General features: G+C 37.5%; 5 protein-coding genes across 7 annotated transcripts; 1 reads left to right on the plus strand and 4 right to left on the minus strand.

Moving 5' to 3' along the window:
- Nucleotides 1–936: 936 nt before the first annotated feature.
- Nucleotides 937–6,682, minus strand: LOC121997105. The gene is made up of 8 exons (XM_042551354.1): nt 6,521–6,682; nt 5,745–6,449; nt 4,134–4,216; nt 3,989–4,065; nt 2,515–2,587; nt 2,023–2,113; nt 1,896–1,952; nt 937–1,759 (listed from the first exon to the last, which is right to left on the minus strand). The coding sequence occupies exons 1-8, from the start codon at nt 6,599–6,601 to the stop codon at nt 1,136–1,138; spliced, it is 1,791 nt and encodes a 596-aa protein (XP_042407288.1). The 5' UTR covers nt 6,602–6,682; the 3' UTR covers nt 937–1,135.
- Nucleotides 6,683–7,010: 328 nt separating this feature from the next.
- Nucleotides 7,011–8,934, plus strand: LOC121997107 (sugar transport protein MST6-like). The gene is made up of 3 exons (XM_042551356.1): nt 7,011–7,151; nt 7,243–8,195; nt 8,281–8,934. The coding sequence occupies exons 1-3, from the start codon at nt 7,019–7,021 to the stop codon at nt 8,743–8,745; spliced, it is 1,551 nt and encodes a 516-aa protein (XP_042407290.1). The 5' UTR covers nt 7,011–7,018; the 3' UTR covers nt 8,746–8,934.
- Nucleotides 8,935–9,090: 156 nt separating this feature from the next.
- Nucleotides 9,091–12,134, minus strand: LOC121997106. 2 transcript variants are annotated; one of them, XR_006116221.1, is made up of 4 exons: nt 11,957–12,134; nt 11,799–11,865; nt 10,276–11,705; nt 9,091–9,413 (listed from the first exon to the last, which is right to left on the minus strand). XR_006116221.1 is itself a non-coding variant. In XM_042551355.1 (3 exons), exons 1-3 carry the CDS (start codon nt 11,996–11,998, stop codon nt 10,903–10,905), a joined length of 912 nt encoding a protein of 303 aa, XP_042407289.1. In that variant the 5' UTR covers nt 11,999–12,134; the 3' UTR covers nt 9,091–10,902. The 2 variants fall into 2 exon arrangements, 1 of the variants encoding a protein (XP_042407289.1); XM_042551355.1 differs by having other exon boundaries at nt 9,091–11,705.
- An 897-nt stretch (nt 12,135–13,031) lies between these two features.
- LOC121997108 (enhanced ethylene response protein 5-like) lies at nt 13,032–18,584 on the minus strand. Its single transcript, XM_042551357.1, has 13 exons — nt 18,223–18,584; nt 18,000–18,136; nt 17,806–17,899; nt 17,612–17,701; nt 15,968–16,033; nt 15,769–15,858; nt 15,634–15,690; nt 14,735–14,796; nt 14,544–14,631; nt 13,652–13,728; nt 13,501–13,575; nt 13,324–13,429; nt 13,032–13,217 (listed from the first exon to the last, which is right to left on the minus strand). The coding sequence occupies exons 1-13, from the start codon at nt 18,388–18,390 to the stop codon at nt 13,086–13,088; spliced, it is 1,242 nt and encodes a 413-aa protein (XP_042407291.1). The 5' UTR covers nt 18,391–18,584; the 3' UTR covers nt 13,032–13,085.
- A 398-nt stretch (nt 18,585–18,982) lies between these two features.
- LOC121997109 (E2F transcription factor-like E2FE) lies at nt 18,983–23,310 on the minus strand. Of its 2 annotated transcripts, XR_006116222.1 has the most exons (11): nt 23,125–23,310; nt 22,905–23,025; nt 22,683–22,760; nt 22,549–22,596; nt 22,331–22,442; nt 22,162–22,235; nt 21,997–22,069; nt 21,829–21,890; nt 21,328–21,724; nt 19,565–19,725; nt 19,354–19,496 (listed from the first exon to the last, which is right to left on the minus strand). XR_006116222.1 is itself a non-coding variant. In XM_042551358.1 (10 exons), the coding sequence occupies exons 1-10, from the start codon at nt 23,220–23,222 to the stop codon at nt 19,378–19,380; spliced, it is 1,182 nt and encodes a 393-aa protein (XP_042407292.1). In that variant the 5' UTR covers nt 23,223–23,310; the 3' UTR covers nt 18,983–19,377. The 2 variants fall into 2 exon arrangements, 1 of the variants encoding a protein (XP_042407292.1); XM_042551358.1 differs by lacking the exon at nt 19,565–19,725 and having other exon boundaries at nt 18,983–19,496.
- Nucleotides 23,311–23,519: the final 209 nt, after the last annotated feature.

Here is a 23,519-nt window from a genome sequence, read left to right on the forward strand (position 1 = left end):
TCCTTTACTATTCTAAATGTTAAAAGCTTAATCTTAACCAAATCTGATTGATATATAGGTCAAAAATTTCACTTGTTCCTAAAAAAACTCTCACAAAATTTATACATGCGTACCAGTATAAACAATAGATAAGTAGTAACTCTAAAAGAAATAAGTATTCAAAAACTCATTCCACCATCCTTACCAAATAAAAAAAAATTAAAATTTTAAATTGATGAACCAAAATCAAATAAAAATGAAATAAAGTTCATCATTAAAAATCTCTTTCTCATTATCAAATGTGACATACAATAAAGCTATTATAATTACCTCATTATGAGAAAGAGATTTTTAATGATGAACTTTATTCCATTTTTATTTGATTTTGGTTCATCAATTTAAAATTTTAGTTTTTTTTATTTGGTAAGGGTGGTGGAATGAGTTTTTGAATAGTTATTTCTTTTAGAATTGCTTCTTATCTATTGTTTATACTAGTGCGCATGTATAAATTTTGTGAGAGTTTTTTTATTTTATGAGAGTTTTTTTATGAACAAGTAAAATTTTTAACTCCTATATCAATCAGGTTTGGTTAAGATTAAGTTTTCTATGATTATGTGAAATTTTTTATTTTTACTTTTTTTTTTATCTAAAAATCTAAGGTTACCTTGAATAAAAATATTTTAATTAGAATAATTTTAACATTTATAATAGTAAAGGAGTTATTTTAGTCATTTACTATTTTTTTTCTTTAAAATAAGGGGCTAAGTGTCATTTTTTAAATACAAGGGAGAAACTTCTTTTGGATGGAAAATAAAATAGACTTAAAGTTATTTAACCATAATTTTAACATTTAAATAGCAAAGTAAAGATTATTTTAGTCATTTATTATTTTTTTCTTTTTTTTTTCTTTAAAACATAGAGGGTTAAGTGTTATTTTTTAAATATACAGAGACAAACTGTTTTTGGATGGAAAACACAAGACGGTTTAAAATTATTTAGACAAAAAATAATGATAAAGTGATCAAAAAGCATGTCCAAGTTCTGCAAATAAGCATAGTTCGCAATTTCACCATTATGATTCACAAGTCTCATGCATGTATGCGCCAACTAATACAATACAAAAATACTGAATTTGTTCTGTATCAGAGTTTCTTATTCAAGCATGCTCTTCAGTGATCATGCTGCAATCCATTTCACTGTTGTTGCTGTAGTTCGGCTCACTTTCACTCGCACTTCCAGCATCATCTGCATTCCAAGTTGCCTTTGTGCCTTCAACTTCCTTGACCAACGAGCTCTTCCCATCACCAAACTTCATCGTGCCTGAGCAAGTCGGATCGGATGGCTTCTCAGATGCAGTTCCACTCTCACATTGCATGTCTTTTACTGTGATCGATGGAAACTCCAATGGCTTTTCTGGCAAGTGATCAAAGAATGAATTTAGGACGGTGAACCGGAGTATTTGCAGGAGCCTGCAATTGTCTCTTTTGATATCCGTGCTCAAAAGCTTCCGCAGAAGAGTTTGCTCCCTTCTCTTCACAAATGGAACAGAAGTACCAGATGAGTCGTTCCGGAACTTTGGCCTTTTTGTTTTCCACCTATCTTGATTATGCCTGCTCCTCTTGTGGTTGTGTTTATTTGGAAAATGGTCAGGTGTATGGCATGCTCTCAAATCATTCCCCTCTCGCAAAGGTTGCTTCTCTGAATCAGATAGATAGCCTGGAGGTATCTCGGCGACTTCGACGCCCAATTCTGCCTGTTTGGCTAGAACCTCCTTTAGTTGCTGCATGCAAGACAGTAATAGAAATATAAAATGACACGCAATTTTTAAGCACTTTTCATCGCTTCAGCAACAAAAAAGTTAAGAAGAAAATTTATAGGAAGAGTATATATAAGCTCGATTGAATATAATTTCTTACTTCACGTCGTAATTTGACATCATCTTCGGCACCTTCATTACCAGATTGAGCTAATTTCTGTAAATCAAACTTCTATAAACATATATATCTTTATTTGGAGAACTAATATTCTAAGAGACGGACAGACCTTCTCGACATTGGCTTTGGAGGGGTAATTCTTTTTCCGAGCTTCTATCCATTGATGGATTTCAGTTTCATTGTAGCTTAGAGGAAGGCGCCTTCAAAACAGCAATAAGAATCATTCAGGAAGAAAAACAGGATGTAATAAAACATCTAGGAGAAGGGGATCTGTCCACGTGGGATAAATAATTCAAACTGTGTTTGATCTAATTAAGATCCTTCCTAGAGATACAATATATGTGTAAATATACTGATAGGTGATACACATGATGCCTTTGAAATTTGTTTGTAATGTTCCTATACAACCAACTCAGCAATTACAAACTTTCTTTTATTTTGTCCACCATGTAGCTTCATTGTACATGAATTAGCATCTTTTTTGGAGAAAAAATGAAGGTAATATAGCCTATTAAACCTAGATTAGTGCCCTCAATCAGCTTTGCTATTTGATTGATCTAACAGATGCAAATTTGTTTGAATTTTTGGTCAAAATAGATACCTTCTGTTTTCTGCCAAAAATGGTTTGCTAAACTCAGAAACTTGAGGTTCTCCTTCTCTCCAGTTCTTCTGCCCTGTTTAACCAAGGCAATAATAAATAACTTTATCAGCCAACAGTTACCCCTGTTTGCAGAAACAAATCTACAGCAATAAAAGATTCATGGCCATAAAGTTGGATTATTGGTCCAAGCAAAAACGTTGTCTTCTATGAACAGAGATAAATAAGTTAACATTATAGTTTCACAATACAAGATATATGTTATGCAGATAAAAAATTGTCATCAATTTAAAATTTTTCTTTAAAAATTTAGAAATTAGAAGTTCTTTTGATTTTAAGAATTTTAACCTTTACAAATTTGATATTACTTTTAGAATAAATCAGGCCTTTTTTAAAATGACTTAGTCTTGTTTTGAGTCTATAAAAGAATTAAGATTCCATGTATTAGATTATCTTTCAGTTCTTAGTTTTAATGAGTTGACTAGTTTGAGCTTTTTGCAGTACAATTTTTCATACTACATCAATATGCAACTCAAGTTGCAACATATAGCTTATAATAGAAAGGAAACTTTTCACATGCCTTTCAACAAAGAACAGTATCTCAAATACCAATTGCAGAATTTGTTCTCCAATCATAAGCACAGATGGGAGTTCGAGACAAGAGATGAAAACCAGACAATAAAGTAAGATTTTTAGAGAACACAAGTCAAGAAAAAGCAAACTGTGATGAGTTAATTTAGAGAGCACAAGCCACAAATTAAGTAATAGCTAAAAAGCTAATTAGATCTAAAACAGGATAATTGTAGGGGAATGCAAAAACACCATGTTTCTAAAAGGTTTTGGAACAATCAAAGTATTGAAGGCAGCCTTTCAATCAAGGAACTAGTTTGTTAATATAGTAGCTTCTGTCGTAGCTATATGTTGGACTCATTTGAATATCATTTTATCTTATGATTTTGCAACCTGGTTACTGAACAATGCTGGTGAAGTGTGAGCCTTAAATAGCCTAAATTGTAATTTTCTTTTCATGCATCTCTCTTTCCTAATTGCCAGCATGATTAAAGATAAGAAAAAAGTACTATTAGTCCTTGGAAATAGGGCTATCGGCAATAAGGTAAACTAAGCAACACAGCTTGCTATTCAGATTATTTCTGCCTCAAGAAAGTTTCTGTCATAGAATAAGTACAGCAATCATGACAACATTTTCAAAGAATTCTTAAAAGAATCATTAAATATGGATGTTATAGTGTGATATAACCCAAAGCTGATCTGTGCATTTGTTTATACATTACTTCCACTCAAAGAATGTCCTTTGAGAGATAGTTGGGAAATTTTGGTGGTGCTGAATGTATAAAGAAGCATGAATTGTAGATAGCTCACTATAAATCATGTATAACTAGGTTACATTTAAAAATGTGTCTTTAATATCTTGGATATAAAGTTTCGAAATAGAATATCTTATTGCTAAAGGCACAACCTCTTCCACCTGCTCCATTAAATCTCCTCATGTTACTCTTCCTACCATTGACATTCTGGAAATGTGGTTTTTGGAATCTGTCAATTGGAATTGGTTGTCAACCAGAAAGACCTCTAAAGACAATAAGATTAAGAGATAAGTATACCTTCTTTGCTCTGTTTTCCCTCGTCCTCGAAAATTTCTAGGAGAATTTCTAGGGCTGTTATCATTTCCACCAACTCCGGAGACCTAAAATGATAAAATAAGCCAGAGAACAAGAATCTTATGTGCATATATAGTTGTCATTTCCAATGTTTAGAATGTCAAAGGAAAGAAGGCACAGCTGAAAACATTACCATTACAAATCACAAAGGATGTAACACAATCAAGCAAAAAGAACATCATTGAAATTTAGTGTTTCAAAATCAACAAGGACCTTAAGGTAATTTAGCTAAAGAAATATGCATGTGCCACTTAAAATGATATTAGTGCAAATACCTAATAGGTTAATAAACCAAAGGGTCAACTGTCTCATACTTGCTAACCAACATGATTATTCTAGCTAAATATTTTGCAATGAGAGTCAGATCATTGTCAAATTATAATGGCTCTAAACTCGTACAATAGTAAAAGGGCAGCGCCCGGTGCACGAATCTCCCACCAATACAGGTCCTGGGAAGGGCAAATTTGTACAAGAGTCCATTTGCTTATTAAGGTGAGGGTAAACAAATAAGATCAAATTGGTCAGTCAAAAAGGAAAAAATAAATCATAGCAGTCATAATGGTCCTCTATTCATATCTCAACTCCAATCGTTGGGCAGCACCATGGTTAGGGCATATTCAGGAAGTTAGGCACTTTCATGTTCCAGAAGAAAAAGTACCTTGGTTTTAAAGTTCTAAGATAAGCTACATATTCTACTTATTTATACACAGAAACATGAAAACATACGTACTTGGAGTCTCGACAAAAAATTATCCTTTTGTCATCGAGAAATTACCACCAAACCACCATTATCGATAGCTCCTTATGAATAGTTATCATTGACTATTGCCACTCAACAAAAAATGTGCTACTCAAAATCAAATTGTTACTCTACTACCTGGTTTCATAAGCTAATAATGGCACCATAAATTTCACAAATAAACTTGACGAATTCTATCGCGCATTGTTTGTGAAAGCCCATACCGAAGCCACATATGTAGAGGCAAAAGCTTATGCAGTGAGCAAATGTATAGCATTCTAATTTATGGCTGCACAAAAACTTTGCATGTATCTTAAGCTTATGCAATGAGAAACCAGCCTGTTAAAAGGTTGCACAAGTATTATGCATGTTGAATTCCAACTGAATTGACATAGAGAATTTAGTTTGGTGTCATGGAAGATATCTTTACACAGGCTTTTAAAAATCTACAAGTGGCCAAATCACTACGTAGTGTGTCTTAAGGCTATTAGAAGACAATGACAAGTAATCAACGAATACCAAAATCTAAAAAAGGGCACCCGGTGCACGAAGATCCTGGGATCCCGGGGAAACGTCTATTGTATGCAGTCTTCTTTGCAAGAGGCTATTTCCGAGACTCGAACCTGTGGCCTCTAGGCCAAATGGCGGCAACTTTATTGTTGCGCCAAGGCTCCGCTTTTAAATTCCGAAATCTAAAGCTTCATGAAAAAGGATAGTTTATAAAAAAAAAATCACAATTTCAATAATAAGTAATCTCAGGTATCTTGCATAATATGTGATAAATGAAACAACGTTGGGGATCAGTGAGCTGCTACCTGAGGCCGAAAATCTTCTGGTTGATTATGCTTCATAGAATGATGGTTTTTCATAGGACTGCGTGACATCGGTTGATGCAACTTCTTTGATGACAAATGTCCATGCCTGTCATCATGACTGACTGAATTTTTAGTCCGTTCTGTAGGTAACGCAGATTTACTGAAGCTTGTATTCTTATTTCCAATAGAGGGTACCGAGCAATTCCCAACAATTTCAGGGTGGTTAGAGCCTAAACACGGTTGTGCAGGGGAATTAAGAACACCAAATTGATTCCCTTGAGTCATCATAGTCGGCAAACACATTTGACCATTAGGTAAGCCGCCAACAAAATTGAAATTCTGTGGAAGATTATTTGCTAAAAGAGACCCAAGAATATTCAACCCCTGCAACTGTCCTTGGAACTGCTGCACATTCTGCGGCATGCCGCAAGACTGCCCAAGCAACTGCAAACCCAGAAGCTGCTGGGTCATATTTTGCGGGGCGCCGCCAAATGGAGCACTCTGATGGGGAAAAAATCCAGCTTGATTATTCTGCATCATAGGGAGCACATTGGGGCAGCCCAGGATAGAAGCGGAAGCCATCGGGATGGGCGGCGGCAGGCCGGCGGCGGCATTGCTCGCACTGAAACCGCTCAAATTCGAGTTGGGGATGCCAAAATTAACCCCAGGAGGGGTCGAGAACTGGGACTGGTTGAACATGGCCGCCTGCTTGCGTTGAAGAAGAAACTAAGAATATCGAAAAGAGAAAAACAAGAAGAAAGAAGAAAGGAAACTACCTGTTGGAGAGAAGGATCGACATGAGGAGCTTGCCCTCGAGCTTGGATTTGGTTGGAGAGCGGAGAAAAGAAGGGCAGCATCGCTCGTCGCCGATGGCTGAGGCTTAAGGCAGCGGAGGGATGGTAGGGTTTTAGTGCCCGTCGCGAACTCCGCGTTATGCGAAAACATAAACAGCGAAATGACACTTTTACCCTTTATATTTCTAGCATTTAATAAACAAATTTTTTTTTAAAAAAATAATAATAATAATAACAATTTTGCGTTGTAAATTGGATCTTCAACGACCTAAAACTAAAGTCAATTTTTTTTCTTTTGTGAGATCACGAATGTTAAGGACACCCAACAATTTAAACCCTAATTTAGGAAACAAATGACTATAAATTAGTTTCGATTTCATGTGTGAAAGCTGAGCACCAAGCCCTCCTTGCCTTATCACTTCCATCCCATACCACATATTATTTTTAAATAAAAATAAATTACAAGGAAGGAGGTGCAAAATGGCAGGAGGAGTTATCCTAAGCACGAGCAGCAAAAAGCTACACGAAGGAAAGATGACTAGCTTCGTGTTATTGGCATGCATCATGGCTTCCTCCGGCGGACTCATCTTCGGTTACGATATCGGAATATCTGGTAGATAAAATAATGAACATGAACATGAATTTGAATGATGTGATGATATTCTTTGAATGATTTATGTTTTTATGTTCGTGATCATGATCAGGCGGCGTCACGTCCATGGATTCGTTCCTTGAAAAGTTCTTCCCGTCGGTTTACGCGCAGCAGCAAGCGGACTCGAGCGCCAGTCAGTACTGCAAGTTCGACAGCGAGCTGTTGACTCTCTTCACGTCGTCGCTCTACGTCGCCGCCCTCCTCTCATCCTTCGCCGCGTCGAGGGTGACGAGGGTCAGCGGGAGGAAACTGTCCATGCTTATAGGAGGGATGACGTTCCTGGCGGGCTCCGCCATCAACGGCGCCGCCGTCAATGTCTTCATGCTCATTCTCGGCCGCGTCCTGCTCGGCATCGGAATCGGGTTCGCCAACCAGTCCGTGCCGGTGTACCTCTCCGAGATGGCCCCGGCCAAGATGAGGGGCACGCTCAACATCGGCTTCCAGCTGATGATCACCGTCGGCATCTTCGCCGCGAACCTCATCAACTACGGGACGGCGTCGATCAAGGGCGGGTGGGGGTGGCGCGTCAGCCTCGGCCTGGCGGCGGTCCCGGCCATCATCATGAGCGTCGGCGCGTTAGTCCTGCCGGACACACCCAACTCGCTCCTCGAGCGCGGCTTCGCGGAGGAGGCCAAGAAAATGCTCCAGAAAATCCGCGGCACCGACGACATCCAAGAAGAGTACGACGACTTGATCGCCGCCAGCGAAGAGGCGAAGACCGTCAAGAGCCCATGGTCCAACATCCTGCAGAACAAGTACAGGCCCCAGCTCATCATGGCCATCCTCATCCCCTTCTTCCAGCAACTCACCGGCATCAACGTCATCATGTTCTACGCGCCGGTGCTCTTCAAGACGATCGGCTTCGGAGGCGAAGCTTCCCTGGCGTCCGCCGTCATCACCGGCATCGTCAACGTGTTCGCTACATTCGTGTCGATAGCCACCGTCGACAGGCTTGGACGCCGAGCACTCTTCCTGCAAGGAGGAGCGCAGATGCTCATATCTCAGGTATGAGTTCGAACTACAATTTAACAATCAATTACTTGATTTAATTTCCATATTTCTCATCGGCGTTATTCGCCGCATTGTTCAGGTGGTGGTGGGCACGCTGATCGGGCTCAAATTCGGAACCTCCGGCGAGGCGACGGAGCTGTCCAAGGGCTACGCCAGCATCATCGTGCTGTTCATCTGCGTCTACGTCGCCGCCTTCGCGTGGTCGTGGGGCCCTCTCGGGTGGCTGGTGCCTAGCGAGATCTTCCCGCTGGAGATCCGGTCGGCCGGGCAGAGTATCACGGTGTCCGTCAACATGTTCTTCACTTTCATCATCGCCCAGGTCTTCCTCTTAGCGCTCTGCCACATGAAGTTCGGGCTCTTCTACTTCTTCGGCGGCTGGGTGGTGATCATGACGGCGTTCATCTACTTCTTCCTGCCTGAAACCAAGAACGTGCCCATTGAGGAGATCATTCTGGTCTGGAAGCAGCACTGGTTCTGGGGCAAGTTCATCGCCGACGAAGACATTCACGTCGGCGAGCATGCCTTCAAGAACACAAGCGCATGAACAACGAAGCAAGCGGCGATGCTATAAACTTAAATGGACATTGATTGAAAGTGAGCTTGAATTGCTGGTGTTGCTATCTCTCTGTACATTTCCCTACGAGTTCTTGGTGCCAATTCAAAAGGATAACGTTGGTTTCCTTTGTGTTGATCACTCTTCTGTTTCATGGGGTTTTGTTCATTAATTCTAAAATAATAATAAATCAACAAAAACAAACAAACAAACAATCAACAAATAATTTCATTTGTTAGACCATCAAATGAACTACAGGAACAGCATATTTACACACATAGTAACCAATTTGACGAGTCCTTCAAATTTCATATCAGAATTAGGAGCACAAAGCTATGAGAAATAAACTCAACTCAGAACTGGAGTTTTGAAGAATACGCGATCACAGCGTAAATGTTCGAACCAATGTTTGACATGAATGCAACACAATCAGGTATGACAGATTCACAATTCGCAATTTCAACAACAGTACTAGTTACATGATACTTGAAAAAACATCGTGATCGAATATTAAAACTCCCTTGTCATTTGTTTTGAAAGTGCAACACAATTTGTGGGGTCTTTCCAAACACACAGATGATCATGTATTATCTCCCAACTTCGAGGGTCTATAAGCAAGAAAGCCACATTAAGTCTGAGTTCAGCATGTTCCTGTAAAACTACAAACCCGCAACAATGTTATTTTAATCAATTTTTATCAAATACTATTTTCAATTGATATTATATAATGGCAAATAATGAAACAAATAATGGTACTCATAATTAACTGATTGTGCTCGGCTAACCCATTTAAGATCATATGACATTTCATGTGCAAACAACAAACATTAATCTGTATATTAAGGGAGTTGGATTAGAATAAAACATTTAACAAGCCAATAAGACAGACTCCCTTGACATATTAACATGAACTACCATTATATATAATGGTTTTCCTGTTTAATTTAGTTGGAAAAATCAAACAAGGTTGATAGTTCATCAACAAGTAAACTACATTAAACCTTAGATGCTTAGTCCTACAGCTTATTCTCCCTTCAATTACCCTCTCACACAATTCATTATTTTTTTTAGAAAAAAGAACACAATTCATGATTTGACCCATAAACTAGTTTCTATAAAATTATTCTCATAATAGAAAGTTGTCCCTCAATTTAGTATCTCCATGATTTTGAATTTTTTGATTATTAGAATAGTAAACCGAACTATTCTATGGATGTTTGAAACTCTTCTAATCTTCAACATGGACACATTAGCCATCCACTTTCACTTAATACATTTATTTTTAAATACTGCAATCAGAAGGAATAGTAGATCTTTCTTCCTATTACTCGGTCTAATTTTACAGCCTAAATTAATAGTCACAAAAACATTCCACACCTAAAGCTAAGACGTTCAAAGCCTGCTCCTTAAATAATTTAAATTTATGTAATCTCTCTTTCATCAGCAATAGTTGTCATTACCATACACATGAAAAAATTTGGTACAAGTGAAGCACTTCAGAGATGACAACGGAGTTTGTACCTGACGGAGAAAAGGAGCAAGGTGGATCTTCACTTCATCTTTCAGAATCAATAAGCAAGAATAGTAATTATGAGAAATTCAGAAACTGCATGAGATCTTATCATCTTAATATAGCAACAAGTGACCTGCAGGTATGACTTGAAAATTTTTTAAAAAAAAATCTGCCAAAATGTAGGAGCAAAGAACTTTACAAAGCAAATGGTTAAATCAAACAAAGAAGAATATATAGACTTACCTTTTCTCCAGGCCATCCATCAGTCTCACTCCTTAATAGGATCTTACTCTATCAAGGAAAATGTGGAAAACTTATCTAACTCTGGAGATTAGGCACATGAATCATACCACATGATTGAAAGCATGATCAAGTTCTATTTACAAACACAAACCCATCACATTTTTTATTGGCTTGATGAAATATAACTATTATTAATGTCTTCAGAGATATTCGCAGATACAGGTTCTGAGAATTGATGCAAATGCTCACTGACACTGATACATGGTATGTAAAGATAGCCTTTTCTTGACAATATTGTATAAAAGTTCCAAGCTACATCACTATGTTCAATCTATCAGAAAGAACATTGCATGCCTTAATAATTGGATGACAATTGCACCTACAACAAGAAACTAATGCTCCCTGCTAGAAGATCTTGAGATCATGCTAAAAGAACAAGATAGACAGTGTGGCATTAGTGGTGTCCCAATAGAATTGATTGTCTGTTGTCCATAGAGAAATGAATTATATGGCCTCCTGCAACCAGGGCAACCCCCATCATCCTCAAGAATCCTCTTGTGGCAGAAGAGGCAGAGTCGAAAGCCACACGAACAAGGGAAGAACCTGGAGTCCGTTGGATCCAAATCCTCATAACAGATAGGGCATGGGCAAGGCAACAAAAGGGTGTCTTTCTGTTGGCCAACCAAGCAAAGCTTTTGATCTACTTTAGCAGGGAAGCTCCACTGCTTGGAGATACTGGGAAGGCTACGGGGCCTAGATGCATCATCCGGTTTCCAAGCTCTAGGAGCACTTCTAATGGGTTCTGGCCTTGTGGTAGGTCGGCTAGCGATTGGAGAAGCAGTTGCAACCGATGAAAGGGCCGCAGGGACAAGATGATCCTCAGGGTCATGGTCGGCCAAGTCATTCACTTCTGATATGGCGTCCGCCACCGCCTCCCAATCGTCAAGCACCCCATCGTCTACATGATCGTCCTCCTCATCAGCATCCGTAACACTCGGCGAACTAGAATCAGTACTGCGTCTGCGTATCATACTTCCTCGCTGATGTGGCATCGGAGGAGGGCCCGAATCACTGCGCCTCTGCCGATGGGGAGCTTCATCCTCGCCTATCATCCTAATCTTACTGCCACCAACATCTTTCCGTGACAGCGAGGGATGATCCTCGCCCAAAATCTTGCAATCATCCTCGCCCTTGGCTGATCCCCCAACCACAGCAGAAGAACCCATCAAAGGAGGGATCAAAAGCAAACTAATTCAAAAGAAACAAAACGGGGTTTAAAAACACAAACTTTGAGAAAGCCATTGCTCGCGACCGGCATCGGACCTGCAATGCTTCAACTTGCCCGATCGATTCGTCTACGGTAGTGGAGGCAAAATAAAAAGAGACGGCGATGAGATTCAAATCGAAAGAGTGTTGAGTGGATGATGATCTAAGACTTGTTCTTACCCGCTTCTTCTTCGCGCTGTTTGCCATCGCGTCGTAACCCATGGGATCGCGCTTCTCTCTCGCTGTGTCTCGCTTTCTCACTGCGATCGGGGAAGAAGAGATCTAAAACCCTAACGAGGAGCGGAGGAGGACGCGAGGAGAATATGACGCTGACAGCTGAGGGAGAGTGCGGGCCCTTTTATCGATGGCTCGACCGACAAAAAAAATCCATTTAATCCAAAGATTTCAACAATCAGTAAATCACCATTATTTTATTATTAAAAGGACTTACCATTTAAAAATAATTTTTAAAAATAGCATAAATATTTTAATCTTAAATAAAATGTATTTTATTAATAAAACTAATTTTATAAAACTCATAAAAATATTTTAGTATTTAACTCCTTTACAAAGTGGCTCGTAGAATTATCACAAATTTAAATCATCTAATTAGTTTTGATTTATTAATGTTGTCCATAATAAATAAATGTGTTGACTATAAATTTAATAATTCAGACCACTTATGGCATTAAATAAGTTAATATAATAATATTATCTTAATTTCTGGTAACTACAAAAATATTATATTTGAAGTAATTTAATTATCTTAGTAATTGATGTTAAAATGATAAATATTTTGATAGTTTTAATTTTTTTTAAACATTTAAGAAATTAAATAAGTCTAATGAGATGGAAATTTCTGACTGACTAACTAATACATAAAAAAGTATATTTACATTGCTCCACATTTAACAACTTCCAAATTACTTCCAGAGTTCCAAAGACTTGGGTTTTTGACGATTCACAATCTTTAAAATCAACAAAAAAAAAAATGCTTAAGAACTTTAAAATTATTATTATTATTTTATCGCTGCAATGATAACGTGTTCGAATTATTCTAAAATAGATAACTAAAATTTGCAATTAAACCAAAATTACTATATTTTACTGCACTCAGAGAAATGTGAATTCTAGATTTAGCCTTGGAATCCACTCGAGAATCGAAAAAACAGACTGAGAATACTCTGAAATTTTACAAAATTTCTAAAAGCACTTTAGCGATAATGAAATTCTACAACATTTTTAGAAAAAAAAATCCGATCTCTCAGAATATGATGGGATTACATAAATTTACAGAGTAGAAGATTAGCTACGAGCTCACTGGTTTGCCGTTCAATTTGGGGAATGGATCTTGCTTGCTGAGGACCACCACTTTGTTCTTGTGAGAAATGTAACCCTTGGTGAGATTCTTAAAAATCAGAATAGCCATTATGCATTCGGCCTACAGTCGATGGGAGAATCATCTCATTGGAGAAATAAAAATGGAAGCAGAATTGTCATGAAAGGCAAACGATGTGATACAGAGGAGGACGGCGATCGGAGTATACCTCATCCATGTCCATGTCCATTCCAAGCCAGTTCAAAGCTTTTACTGCGGTTTCTATCTTCAATTGGTGTGCCTTACTGGGGTCTTTTTGTTTCTGAAGCACATAACTGTAGAAAGGGGAAAAAATGATGATGCTTTTAAGTAGTTGAAAATTTAAACTTATCTAGAGAAACTTTACATTTTCTTCATCAATCTTTGATAAACCTGGAGCTCCAGTTTCTCCAAAACAAGATATACACCAGATCGTAAGAATCTGAGGGTTGAAAAGCATCAAAAGTGAAATTCCAATGGTTGTTTGCGAAAATAATGGGGAGACAACTGAAAAATACCTGTCCTCATGCTCCCGGAGGGCTCGTCGGAGCAATCTTAGATCACCTGTTTTAAGTGCTTTAACTACTTCATTATACTGCAGAAATTTCAAATTCATATATGAAAAAGAATGAGATACTCCAAATGCATAAAATAAGCAATCAAAGTGTATTACAAACAAGAACATAAGAACATTGTAAAAAGATAATATTAATAAAAGTACTGCATTATGCATTGATCCTGATATGCTTTCGTTTAAAGTATTTAGTTTGAGTCTGATTAGAATTCTGTTCACAATAAAAGTGTTATTCTCGCCCAGTATCAAAGTTAAGCTAAGAAAAAATAACTTCTATGACAAGGTGAATAAATAAATAGACAAAGTTGTGACAGTTTAGATCCTGCTGAAGTTTTGAAGTTGCTAGGACTTGGATACTTCTTTATCAAGGTCCACACAGGTACCAGTAGAGGTTCATTAGCTTCAATAATCAATCGATTTAAAACAGGAAGGAAAAAAGATTATTTGGAATTTTGTACAGGTGAGATTTTTGAGAGTTCTAACGTCCTCAATATCGCCCAAAAAGACTTCTTGGAGAAGAAATAAAACCTATTTCAGCTCATTAGATAAGAGTGAGGAAAGGGAGGAAAATAACACAACAATGTACTAGATTTTGTGACTTTCCTCTTCCTCCCCCTCCCCCTCTCTTGCTCCTATTTTTCCAACCAAGTAAACTAAGCCTTGGTGAGGTTAGCATTAGATAGAAATTTCAAAAGCATTTAGAAAATAAGTATTTAAGCTAGAGTACATATACTGAAAGGATAAGAGAGGAGGGCATAAAATGTTTAGCTTTCAAGTTATACAATCTTAAGAAACCTGACAATGAGGAACTATTATTAGGAGATAAGGAACTTAACCTCCATAAGATTGTATTTCTCAAGAAGCCACTGTTTAGGCAAAATGCCAATTGAAAGCTTCACAGGAATGAGATACTTCAGAATCATCCTATAGTAAATCGACAAATTAGAAAGATCTATCATGAAAGATGTTTAAATAAGAAAATAGAAAAATTATCACTGGCTAGGAACCATAGAAGAATTAATTTTACCTTTTGTTAGCTTCTTTGTTAGGAGAGCAATGCATCAAGGCATAAGTTAGCTTTTGATCAGCCTGCTCTATCACAATGATAAGAAATGAAGAAATTAGCTTGTGATGAGTCTGCTCTATCACACTGATAAACAAATTCCTGACATGTTTTCCTTTAAAACTTCCATGAATACAGATAGCTGCTTGTTCATTACTGTTGAAGCTAGGATGCAGTGGCCTAATAGTCCCATGTGAATAAGTGCAGTGGTATATTATGACATAAGGGTGTCCCCTCTCCATTAACTAGTCATTTGGGCAAGATCCTAGAATGGGCACTACTCCAACCATTAACATAGTATTAGAGCAAGAAATCTGGAATTCAAATCTTACCTCTGTCAACCGATATTATCTTATCATTTCATGTACTGTGTTTGTGTCAATCAAGAGAAGTCTACTAACCTACAGATGGAGAGGGGGGTACCAAGGATAAGTATATAAATTGGTTGTTTCTTAATAACTTAACTCAATAAACATTTGACAATATCTCGAAGTTATGCTGGGCATGAGCAGACCCTGTTAAAGCTAGGGTGCCCGTTAGAACTACATGGAGAAGTATCTTGATTCTTTAATATTAGAATGGTGTATTTTTCTTTCATAATGAATGTGTAGTCATTGTCACATAATCAGTTTATATTTTAGGACAAAAAGAATTAGGAAATGGTGTAACTGAAAGATTTACTTTGAGTCTGTCACTTAATGCCATTCTAATTGTGCTGCCAGCATTCATATCAGCAGGTGATAATGATATTAACATCTCCATACTAAGCGTCAATTTGAATAAATTAAATCCAAAAGAAATAAAGGAAAATGAAATTTTAACATTTATCAGCAGAGAAAAGTTTATTTCATAGAAATACTTACAACAGTGAAATTCTCATTGTATACTTCCAGACGTCCAGTGTAATACATGTAAGTGACCTATCCAATGTACAGGTGAAGTTCAGAAATAGTTGAACCATGCATGTGCATAAGCATATATAAATTTTCAATATTAACCTTATCTTTAACTGGAAATTCATCTAAGTCGAATAATCGAGCTGTTTCAATACTTCTGATCACACTACGACAGAGATGCACAGTGCCAAGCTGGAATTATAACAATTTATCATGTTTATAATAAAACGGTGGTTAAAATCAAATGTAAAATAAATATATGACCCAAAAAAATATCCAACTTCTTCAGAAAGGTATTGACCTTGAAATAGACTTTGAAAAGTTGGCAGGCAACATATAAGGCACCAACACGTTTGGGACCTTTACCCTGCAATGATTTCCCAAAAGTTCAAACAGTTTAATAAACTGCAGTACATGTGGAAGCATATGAAGGGGAAACGAAAATATGCACTCTCATATTACAACTGTACTTTTGCATATCAAATACATGTTACAACGTGAATTGAATATATTAAAAAACTACAAGATGATAGGCAAGCAAACCGGACTAATAGAAGATGCAATGTATCTAGTTACAAAAACTCTGACAAAAAAAGGGGCAGCACCAAATAAATATATGCAGAAAGCAAAAAACTTACCTCTATCTACTGAACTCCAATGAATATAGTGAGATTATAAGAAAACCATTCTGATGAAATGCTAATGCTCAAGAAATAATAAATGACAATCGGTTAATATGCAATAGATTTCCATAGTTCTTCTCAAACATCTTTTTTTTTTTGGAGAATTGGGGTGTAATCCAATCTGTGATGGAATTTTGGGCACATGAAAAGGGAATAAGCTAGGCCTCCATAACTACGCAGCAGAGAAATTAATAGCATAAATTTTAATGCCTACCAGTTTCAGATTAGTGGATAAAAATATTTCTGGAAAACCCTAAACCAAAAGATTTTCTCTATTTTGAATTCACTCTGGAAAGTGGCTTGTGTATAGAAGCCAAAACATGCTGATTGGTTGGCATCATAGTGGAGGCAAGAGTTTAACCTGCATTTCATGGGATATCTATCCACTGTTGAAGTATGTCTGCTACTATAACTCCAACAGCTGGTTATACTCAGACAGCTGGTTAAAGAAACTGAAATAAATATGTGCTATTTGGAATTTGCCAAAACTGTCAACATCACTAGAGTGGACGACAACAAAATTGTAGATGAAATAACTGCAAAAGTGGGTCTATAAGTACTTCTTTTGAACTGTCAAAGCTCAGAAATTTCCACCAACAATTCTGCTCCTTGTTCAAATATGGACAATAACTTGCCTCAGCAAATTAAAAAACAACACTTTCCTAAAAGTTCAGGACATGTGCAGATGGAATCCCAGGGCCGACAGTCCATGTCTTTGATTACATATTCAACTTATAGAGCCTTAGTTACAGATGTTACAAGCATCTTATCCTTTGTGCAGATGCATTTGTCTGATTTGATCTGAAATTTAAGGCTGTTACTAAAATCTTTATGAAATTACTTTGAACAATGATTCAAAGATTGTAAATAATGGTCAAAACAACAAGGTCAGTCCATGAAAATTTGAGATATTTGACACCCATGTTAGATTCGAGCCCAATGGATGCAGAACGCAGATGTGAAGACAAACTTAGGTTCGAGATCCCCTAGAGGCACCCTCTCAACCCAAAACAATGTCTACCATAAAAAAGTTGTGTTTACAGGAGGTTATATACTATTCAGTCTGCATGGGCTTTCCTTGCCCTAAACCTATTTGATTTTTATACCGAACTTGTTCTCTAGTATGTCTTAACTCCTTGTGTCATAAAAGAGGTGAACCATATCATGTACTCTGATGATGGTCTCAACCAAATTTAAAAAAAAAAAACACCTGAACAGTATTAAATACCAAATTTAAGATAACAAAATTGACAAAGTCATACCGCCAAAGCCCCGAAGATTTTCATCAAGAATGATCCAGCTCCCTGCAACTTCTCTGTATTTTTCCCACTTGAAGAGAGCTCTCTATCAGCCTTTAAAATGTAAAGAACATTGATAAGTAAAGTCCACATTTGAATTAATTCCAGAAGAACATACAAAAAAAATATCAAATCCTTCTTCTGGTACAATGGCATACCTTCTCTGCAAGCAACCGAATTTCAAGAGCCAAAATATACACAGCTTCCATAGCCCACGCAGTCTCCCAATTTCGAAACTCCTGTAAGAAAGCACTGAGAAACCACAACATTCAGCTCTCAACGAACACCGATAGGACTAGATTTTTCACATTACCAACAAAATCCAGAGACGAAAGAACAAATAGAGTAGTACTTTGCAGCCTTCTCAAAGGCAACATAGGCGTCGGAATATCGGCCAAGTCGGTAACTTTGGAGGCACCGGAGAAGGGGGGAAAGAATTTCTGCAAACTGGGCGTACCTCTCCACCTGGTTCACCAACTGATTTGAATCCTGAGAAAGAATCGCAGCATAGTTGGTAAAAAAGGATAAAATAGTTAAGAGGAAAAAGAAGAGAGAAGTCTGAGTTTCATAAGAACCTGGAAGACATTGAGGGCGTCTGCAGGAGCCTGGAGGGACGCGAAGTTGGAGGAGATGGCGAGGAGGGCGGAGAGGGTAGCGGCATCCTGGGACGAAACGGCATCACAGAACCTAGAAAGGTAGTCCGTGATGCGGCGGTGTGCCTCGCCCATGCTTAGATATGCCATGGCCGGAAAAGGTTCTTGCCTGCTCTGCCCAAGGCTTCTCTCCCGGATCGATGAAGAGGGCGGGAGAGAGCGATGCGAGACCGGAAGGCGGCGGAAGAAGAAAGTGACGACGGAGATCAAAAAGGCGACGAGGAGGAAGAGGAGGCGGAGCAGCCAGGTAAACCCTCGGTGCGGAAATATCGAACGGAGGCAGCGGAGAGACGATCACAAATAGGCCGGGCTTTGAACAACGAGGAATGCTGGGCCCCCAGGCCGTGACCGGCCCTGGCATACTTTTTCATCCATAATTTTTTTAAATAAAAAAAAACAATGATAATTTTAATTTTATAATCTATAATTATTTAATATTTTTTTAAAAAAAAAAATCCTCATGCTCTGCTTCATTCAACCAACCAGCACAAATCAACCTATTGATATTAATAATCTGAAAATAAATACTTGAATAGGCCAAAAAAGACCATATTTCTTATAAGAGGTGTTTTTAATTACATAGAAATTATTCCTAGAACTTCAAACATAAATGACAGGAGTGAATTCACAGTTACTCTATTTCAACTGAATGAGACAATTAGTATAGAATATTCTCACACAATGAACAAGAAACTTCATTTCATAAAAATTCTGATGGGCAAGACAAGGCAAACAACTGGCTGTTTGTTGTGTCAAAGAGCAATTATGGAATAGGAACACATTTCTGTATAAAAAGGATTTTCATATCATGGTACATAACATATATTGAAAATTCAATATGATCCTTCAGGACTAACTACTCACAAATGTGGAAAGATCCTAATGAAGCATAAAGAGACTGCTCTGATGGAAATGGACTAAGTAGAATCACTGGCTGGCATGAATCAACCAATACAGATTGTTCATATCTAACGGATGTATAGGTTTGTTGAATCACGCATGAAGAAAAATGCATAGGATCCGAACCAGACCCATCCAGTTTATTTCATGACAAGGAAGACCCAGCATCATATTTGTCTACAAGAGTTCCTTCTTGACAAGCTTATTGAATTGCTGTTGCACATTCCTCCCTTTGGTGGCTTCAGCATACCAAGAATCCCAAGCCTCCAAGTAATGTGAGAAAAGTTCACTCAATGCTACATGAAGAAAAGCACATGATTAATCAGATGTTATTTGAACAGTTTAATGAGTATTGTTGTCTTACAAAGGCCGGCTCCTTGCATTTGTTATTCAAAAAGGACTTTTCTTTTTTTGATATGGAACTGTTGCCAATAAGCTCAGAAAATCCTCAACGGTTTATACTTGGATTAATGGCAGACCAAACCAGTCGTGCAATGGATCCTTAATGAGTAGCAATTGATCCAACTGACAACAAGATTAGCAAGTATCAAAGCTTAATTTGGTTTACATGTGGTATGTCTAAGGAATAAGATACATGATAAGAGTACTTAGTTTGCTGGCTAAATGAATCTACATTATGAAAATCAGTGGTTTATTTCAATGGGTATTTTTCTTCCTTTTTTCCCCTTTGTTAGTAACCAAAAATGTATTGATTGATGATAATGTAATTACAATAAATTTAAAGCATTGCAAGTTGGGAAGATAAACTCTAGAAATTGAAGATAATGAGATAGTAGCACCAATATATATATACAAAAAATGTAAATTCCATAATAATTATTAAAAAAAGATAATAACTAAGATGGAAGAACATCAAATTCCTAAAAGGGGTTTTAAATAACTTGGAATAATTATTCAATAAAAAGATATATTGTTAAATATATTATTAATAAAATAAAAAGTAGGCAAAAGAATGAGTAGAATCATATGTTGATTGTCTCTTAGATTAAAATACAACCCACCATACTTCAATATGTCAATGTAGCAAACTATTAGAAAATTACCTTCAAAAATGTTAATCTAGTGAAAATAAAAGTGTAAAGATGGATGTGCGACGTGAGTGCAAGAGAGGAAATAAAAGAAAATGTGGTATAAGAAAAATTATTTATAGCCTTAATATAGGATAAAATAAAATAAAAAATAGATAAGAGTAATATGAACTTATTCAAAAAGCAACCTATAGATTTTGTAAATAAAAGAGTTGAATCAATGATGGTAAAAGTATTTAAGAGTGGATGGAAATCAAAGAAAATAAAAGTATATTTAATAAAAATATTCGTTAGAAATATTACTAAGACAATTTTATATATTCAATGGAGAAATAACATTAATTAATTTATCTGACTTGAAAAAAATAATAATACAAACACAACTTGAAGATTATGATGTTTTATCGTATAACATTCAAGGTTTGTACTCCGCAATTATATTTCACTTTTCCTACAATTTGAGGGATGTAGAATTATATGGATACTTGTTTATAGATCTGAATTCAATATATAGAATACTCAGCAAGATGTATCCTTACGTTGTAAATATGCTTATACTATAGGGATTACACTATATATATTATTCTTGTGCTAACCGCATAATTGGCAAATATCATACGGCAAAGGCTTACTCCACGCTAAATAAAAGAGACCATCAAAGTGGTATGAAGACTGAGAACATTCCAGGCTAATGAACATGGAGACCTATTAGAGATGTGACAAGCAAGTTTGCTATAGTCCACGTGTGGCTTTTTACCAATCCGAGTAATGTAATCCTTGTTACAAGATGGTATAGCATCATCATATGGGACGAGATAAAAGAGCTAGAAAAAATTGTTTAGTAACAGATAAGTTGATTCCATAGCAAGAAATTTTGATGCATCATCACTCTTGCCAGAATAACAGAAGTTGCAGGAGCAATTCTTTTTTTCTTCAAAAGATCAAAAGCATAACCAGAACGACATAAAAAAGAATAAATTGCAGGAGGAAAAGAAAACTAAAACTAAAATTTTGCATCTTCTATTTACTTTTAAAATAATATATTGGCATGCATGCTAGATAGCGAAAAGAATCGAACCTTGATTTTGATACATTGGTCGGAAGGAGGCAGCCAAGTTCTCCCATTGTTGAATTCCTTTCCCAGACTTTACCTCAGAATTAGCAGTCTGTTTCATCACACCAACTGGATGGAAAGGGCCAAAGGAATATCCATTCTTGGATGCAGATTGCTGCTGTGGAATAAAACTGTGCTCTTGCAGATTCTCACTTCTCATCTTAACGTCCATTGGTTTCTTACCCTCTGCAGAATTCAGCTTATTCCTCTTCAAGCCCACGTTAGTGAGCTCTGTCCCAAATGTCCTTTTGTTCAACTTCTTTGGACTAGGTGAAATAGCAACAGTTACTGCATCACTTGGCTCCATCTTACCCTTTGCACCCAACCAGCGGAAAGCCGGCTTCCTTGCTTCGAGTTGTGTCTATGTCCCAAATCACAAAATTGAAAGAGGATGCATTAAGCACAACCATCTCTTTTTTATCTTTGATTTTTAACTTGGTGTATGATAACTCAAAAAAAAAATACCTTCTCAATGAGAAATATAGAAGATAATACATTTGCAATGTCATAGAGCCGCCGGACCTTAGCTGCATCAGTGTATTTAAGACAGTAAGACCAAATGGACATTTTTGAGAAAAAGGAGGGAAAACAACTCTTAATTGAAGAACAAGAGAAGTGAGGATAGACAGATACTTCTCATGTATGATGCATCAGTTGTAGCACCAAGAAGCAGCCTTGCAGCAGCATCAAGTGAAATTGTATCGCCCTTCACGAGAACTCTAGCATAGTTAGTAACAGTAAAAATAAGAAATTTGAAAGATGCTAAAATCTCATGTAGAGGAGAATCAAGATGCATACATCTGAGGTCAGAAACAACTTAATGAAATTCTCCGTCAGTGTCCCTAATGATTTCGCTCTTCTATTAACTTTTGCTGTTGCATCAATTTAATAATAAAGCTTAATCCCCGTAGAATTGATGTACAGTGAAACAAACTTTAAGAAATGCAACATATATACAAAAAGAGACCAGATATTTTTTTGTCAAAGGGAGCAGCCGACAATGTAGTGCTGACAGTTTGACTTAGTCTCTCATCTCCATCGTCTACATACTGGTCCAGACTTTCATCGTCCGAATCATCCTAAGCAACAAAAAAAGGTTTGACAAACTTCAAAAGGTAAGCTTAAGATAGTTGATGAACATAAGTAGATTTTACCAGTGACAAAGAAAGAGAGACAAATTCTTACTTTTGCATAAATGCCTTTATGACAAGAAATTCCTCTGCGAGCTTCCTCCTGTACCAAATCAAAATATTAAAATAGTTCATCTCCCAATATGCCACACAAATAACCTAAAAATTGCAGATCTGAGAAATCCAAACCTCCAATCTCTCCAGTGCTTTCGGAATCCCAGAAAATCCGATCCAAGAGCAGGCATTTTTGCCATTTTTCGAGAGAAGCTACGCAGACCACACGGAACAAAGTGATTAAAAAGACATAGTTCTCCAGTTTTTCCCGTCCATAAAAACTCAGTCCTTTCTTATTTTTTATCAAAAAAAATATAATAATAAAAAACAATTAGCGGAAAATGATCTAGATCTCACCCCCACTTTCGCTAGGATGTTGACGATGTCGTAGATCCGCCGCCTCTCGACGCCAAGCCTCCGAGCCGCATCATCGAGGCTGATCGATTCGATGCTTTCACGGTTATACAAGCTCACGAAGCTTCAAAACACGTACAGATCTAGTCGAATCAGGCGCAACCCCGAGCACAACGTAAACAAAGGGCAAACAAAAAAGGTGAGATCGAAGATCGCGACTTACTTGGTGCAGAGAAGGCCGAGGGACTTCTGCTTCCTGCTGTAGGCGTGGTGCCGCACGCCGGAAGCGTCTACCAGATGCGAAGGGCATGAGGACGACATGGACGATGGAGATCCGGAAATTGATGAGGAGGGGGAAGGTACCGGTTTAAGACGGGCGAATGAGGCGGCGACCGTTAGAAATTGGAAGGGGGAAAAAGAGAGAGGAGGGTTTCTGGCGTTGTGGCGCGGGGGAATTTGAAATCAAATCGGACGGTCCGCGTGGGATCCGGATCCCTCCCGCGGCGCGCGCGATTCAATTTTTTTTGTAGACCAGGGCGGCGCCAGGGAGCAGGTTTTGATTTAAAAGACCATAATGCCCTTTGTTTCTTGGGTATGGAATGAATGCGACGGAGGACA

The sequence above is a fragment of the Zingiber officinale genome, chromosome 6A (assembly GCF_018446385.1).
Source record: "Zingiber officinale cultivar Zhangliang chromosome 6A, Zo_v1.1, whole genome shotgun sequence".
NCBI lineage: Eukaryota > Viridiplantae > Streptophyta > Magnoliopsida > Zingiberales > Zingiberaceae > Zingiber > Zingiber officinale.

Bases quoted from the DNA above. Each gene is read 5' to 3' on its own strand.
- LOC121997109 (XM_042551358.1), bottom strand. From the start codon at position 23,222: ATGTCGTCCTCATGCCCTTCGCATCTGGTAGACGCTTCCGGCGTGCGG. The intron at 22,761-22,904 runs GTGAGATCTAGA...TGGTCTGCGTAG, and splicing joins ACATCCTAGCGAAAGTGGGG to CTTCTCTCGAAAAATGGCAA. The intron at 22,236-22,330 runs GTCTCTTTTTGT...TTGATGCAACAG, and splicing joins CTTTGACAAAAAAATATCTG to CAAAAGTTAATAGAAGAGCG.
- LOC121997105 (XM_042551354.1), bottom strand. From the start codon at position 6,601: ATGCTGCCCTTCTTTTCTCCGCTCTCCAACCAAATCCAAGCTCGAGGG. The intron at 6,450-6,520 runs GTAGTTTCCTTT...CAACGCAAGCAG, and splicing joins TCGATCCTTCTCTCCAACAG to GCGGCCATGTTCAACCAGTC. The intron at 2,114-2,514 runs GTATCTATTTTG...GCTGTTTTGAAG, and splicing joins TTTTTGGCAGAAAACAGAAG to GCGCCTTCCTCTAAGCTACA.
- LOC121997106 (XM_042551355.1), bottom strand. From the start codon at position 11,998: ATGGGTTACGACGCGATGGCAAACAGCGCGAAGAAGAAGCGG. The intron at 11,866-11,956 runs GTAAGAACAAGT...CCACTACCGTAG, and splicing joins ACAGCGCGAAGAAGAAGCGG to ACGAATCGATCGGGCAAGTT. The intron at 11,706-11,798 runs GTTTGTGTTTTT...TTGGGGGATCAG, and splicing joins CGAGCAATGGCTTTCTCAAA to CCAAGGGCGAGGATGATTGC.
- LOC121997108 (XM_042551357.1), bottom strand. From the start codon at position 18,390: ATGGCATATCTAAGCATGGGCGAGGCACACCGCCGCATCACGGACTAC. The intron at 15,691-15,768 runs GTTAATATTGAA...TACATTGGATAG, and splicing joins AATTTCCAGTTAAAGATAAG to GTCACTTACATGTATTACAC. The intron at 13,218-13,323 runs GTATACTCCGAT...CATCGACTGTAG, and splicing joins TGGACATGGACATGGATGAG to GCCGAATGCATAATGGCTAT.
- LOC121997107 (XM_042551356.1), top strand. From the start codon at position 7,019: ATGGCAGGAGGAGTTATCCTAAGCACGAGCAGCAAAAAGCTACACGAA. The intron at 7,152-7,242 runs GTAGATAAAATA...GATCATGATCAG, and splicing joins TTACGATATCGGAATATCTG to GCGGCGTCACGTCCATGGAT. The intron at 8,196-8,280 runs GTATGAGTTCGA...CGCATTGTTCAG, and splicing joins CGCAGATGCTCATATCTCAG to GTGGTGGTGGGCACGCTGAT.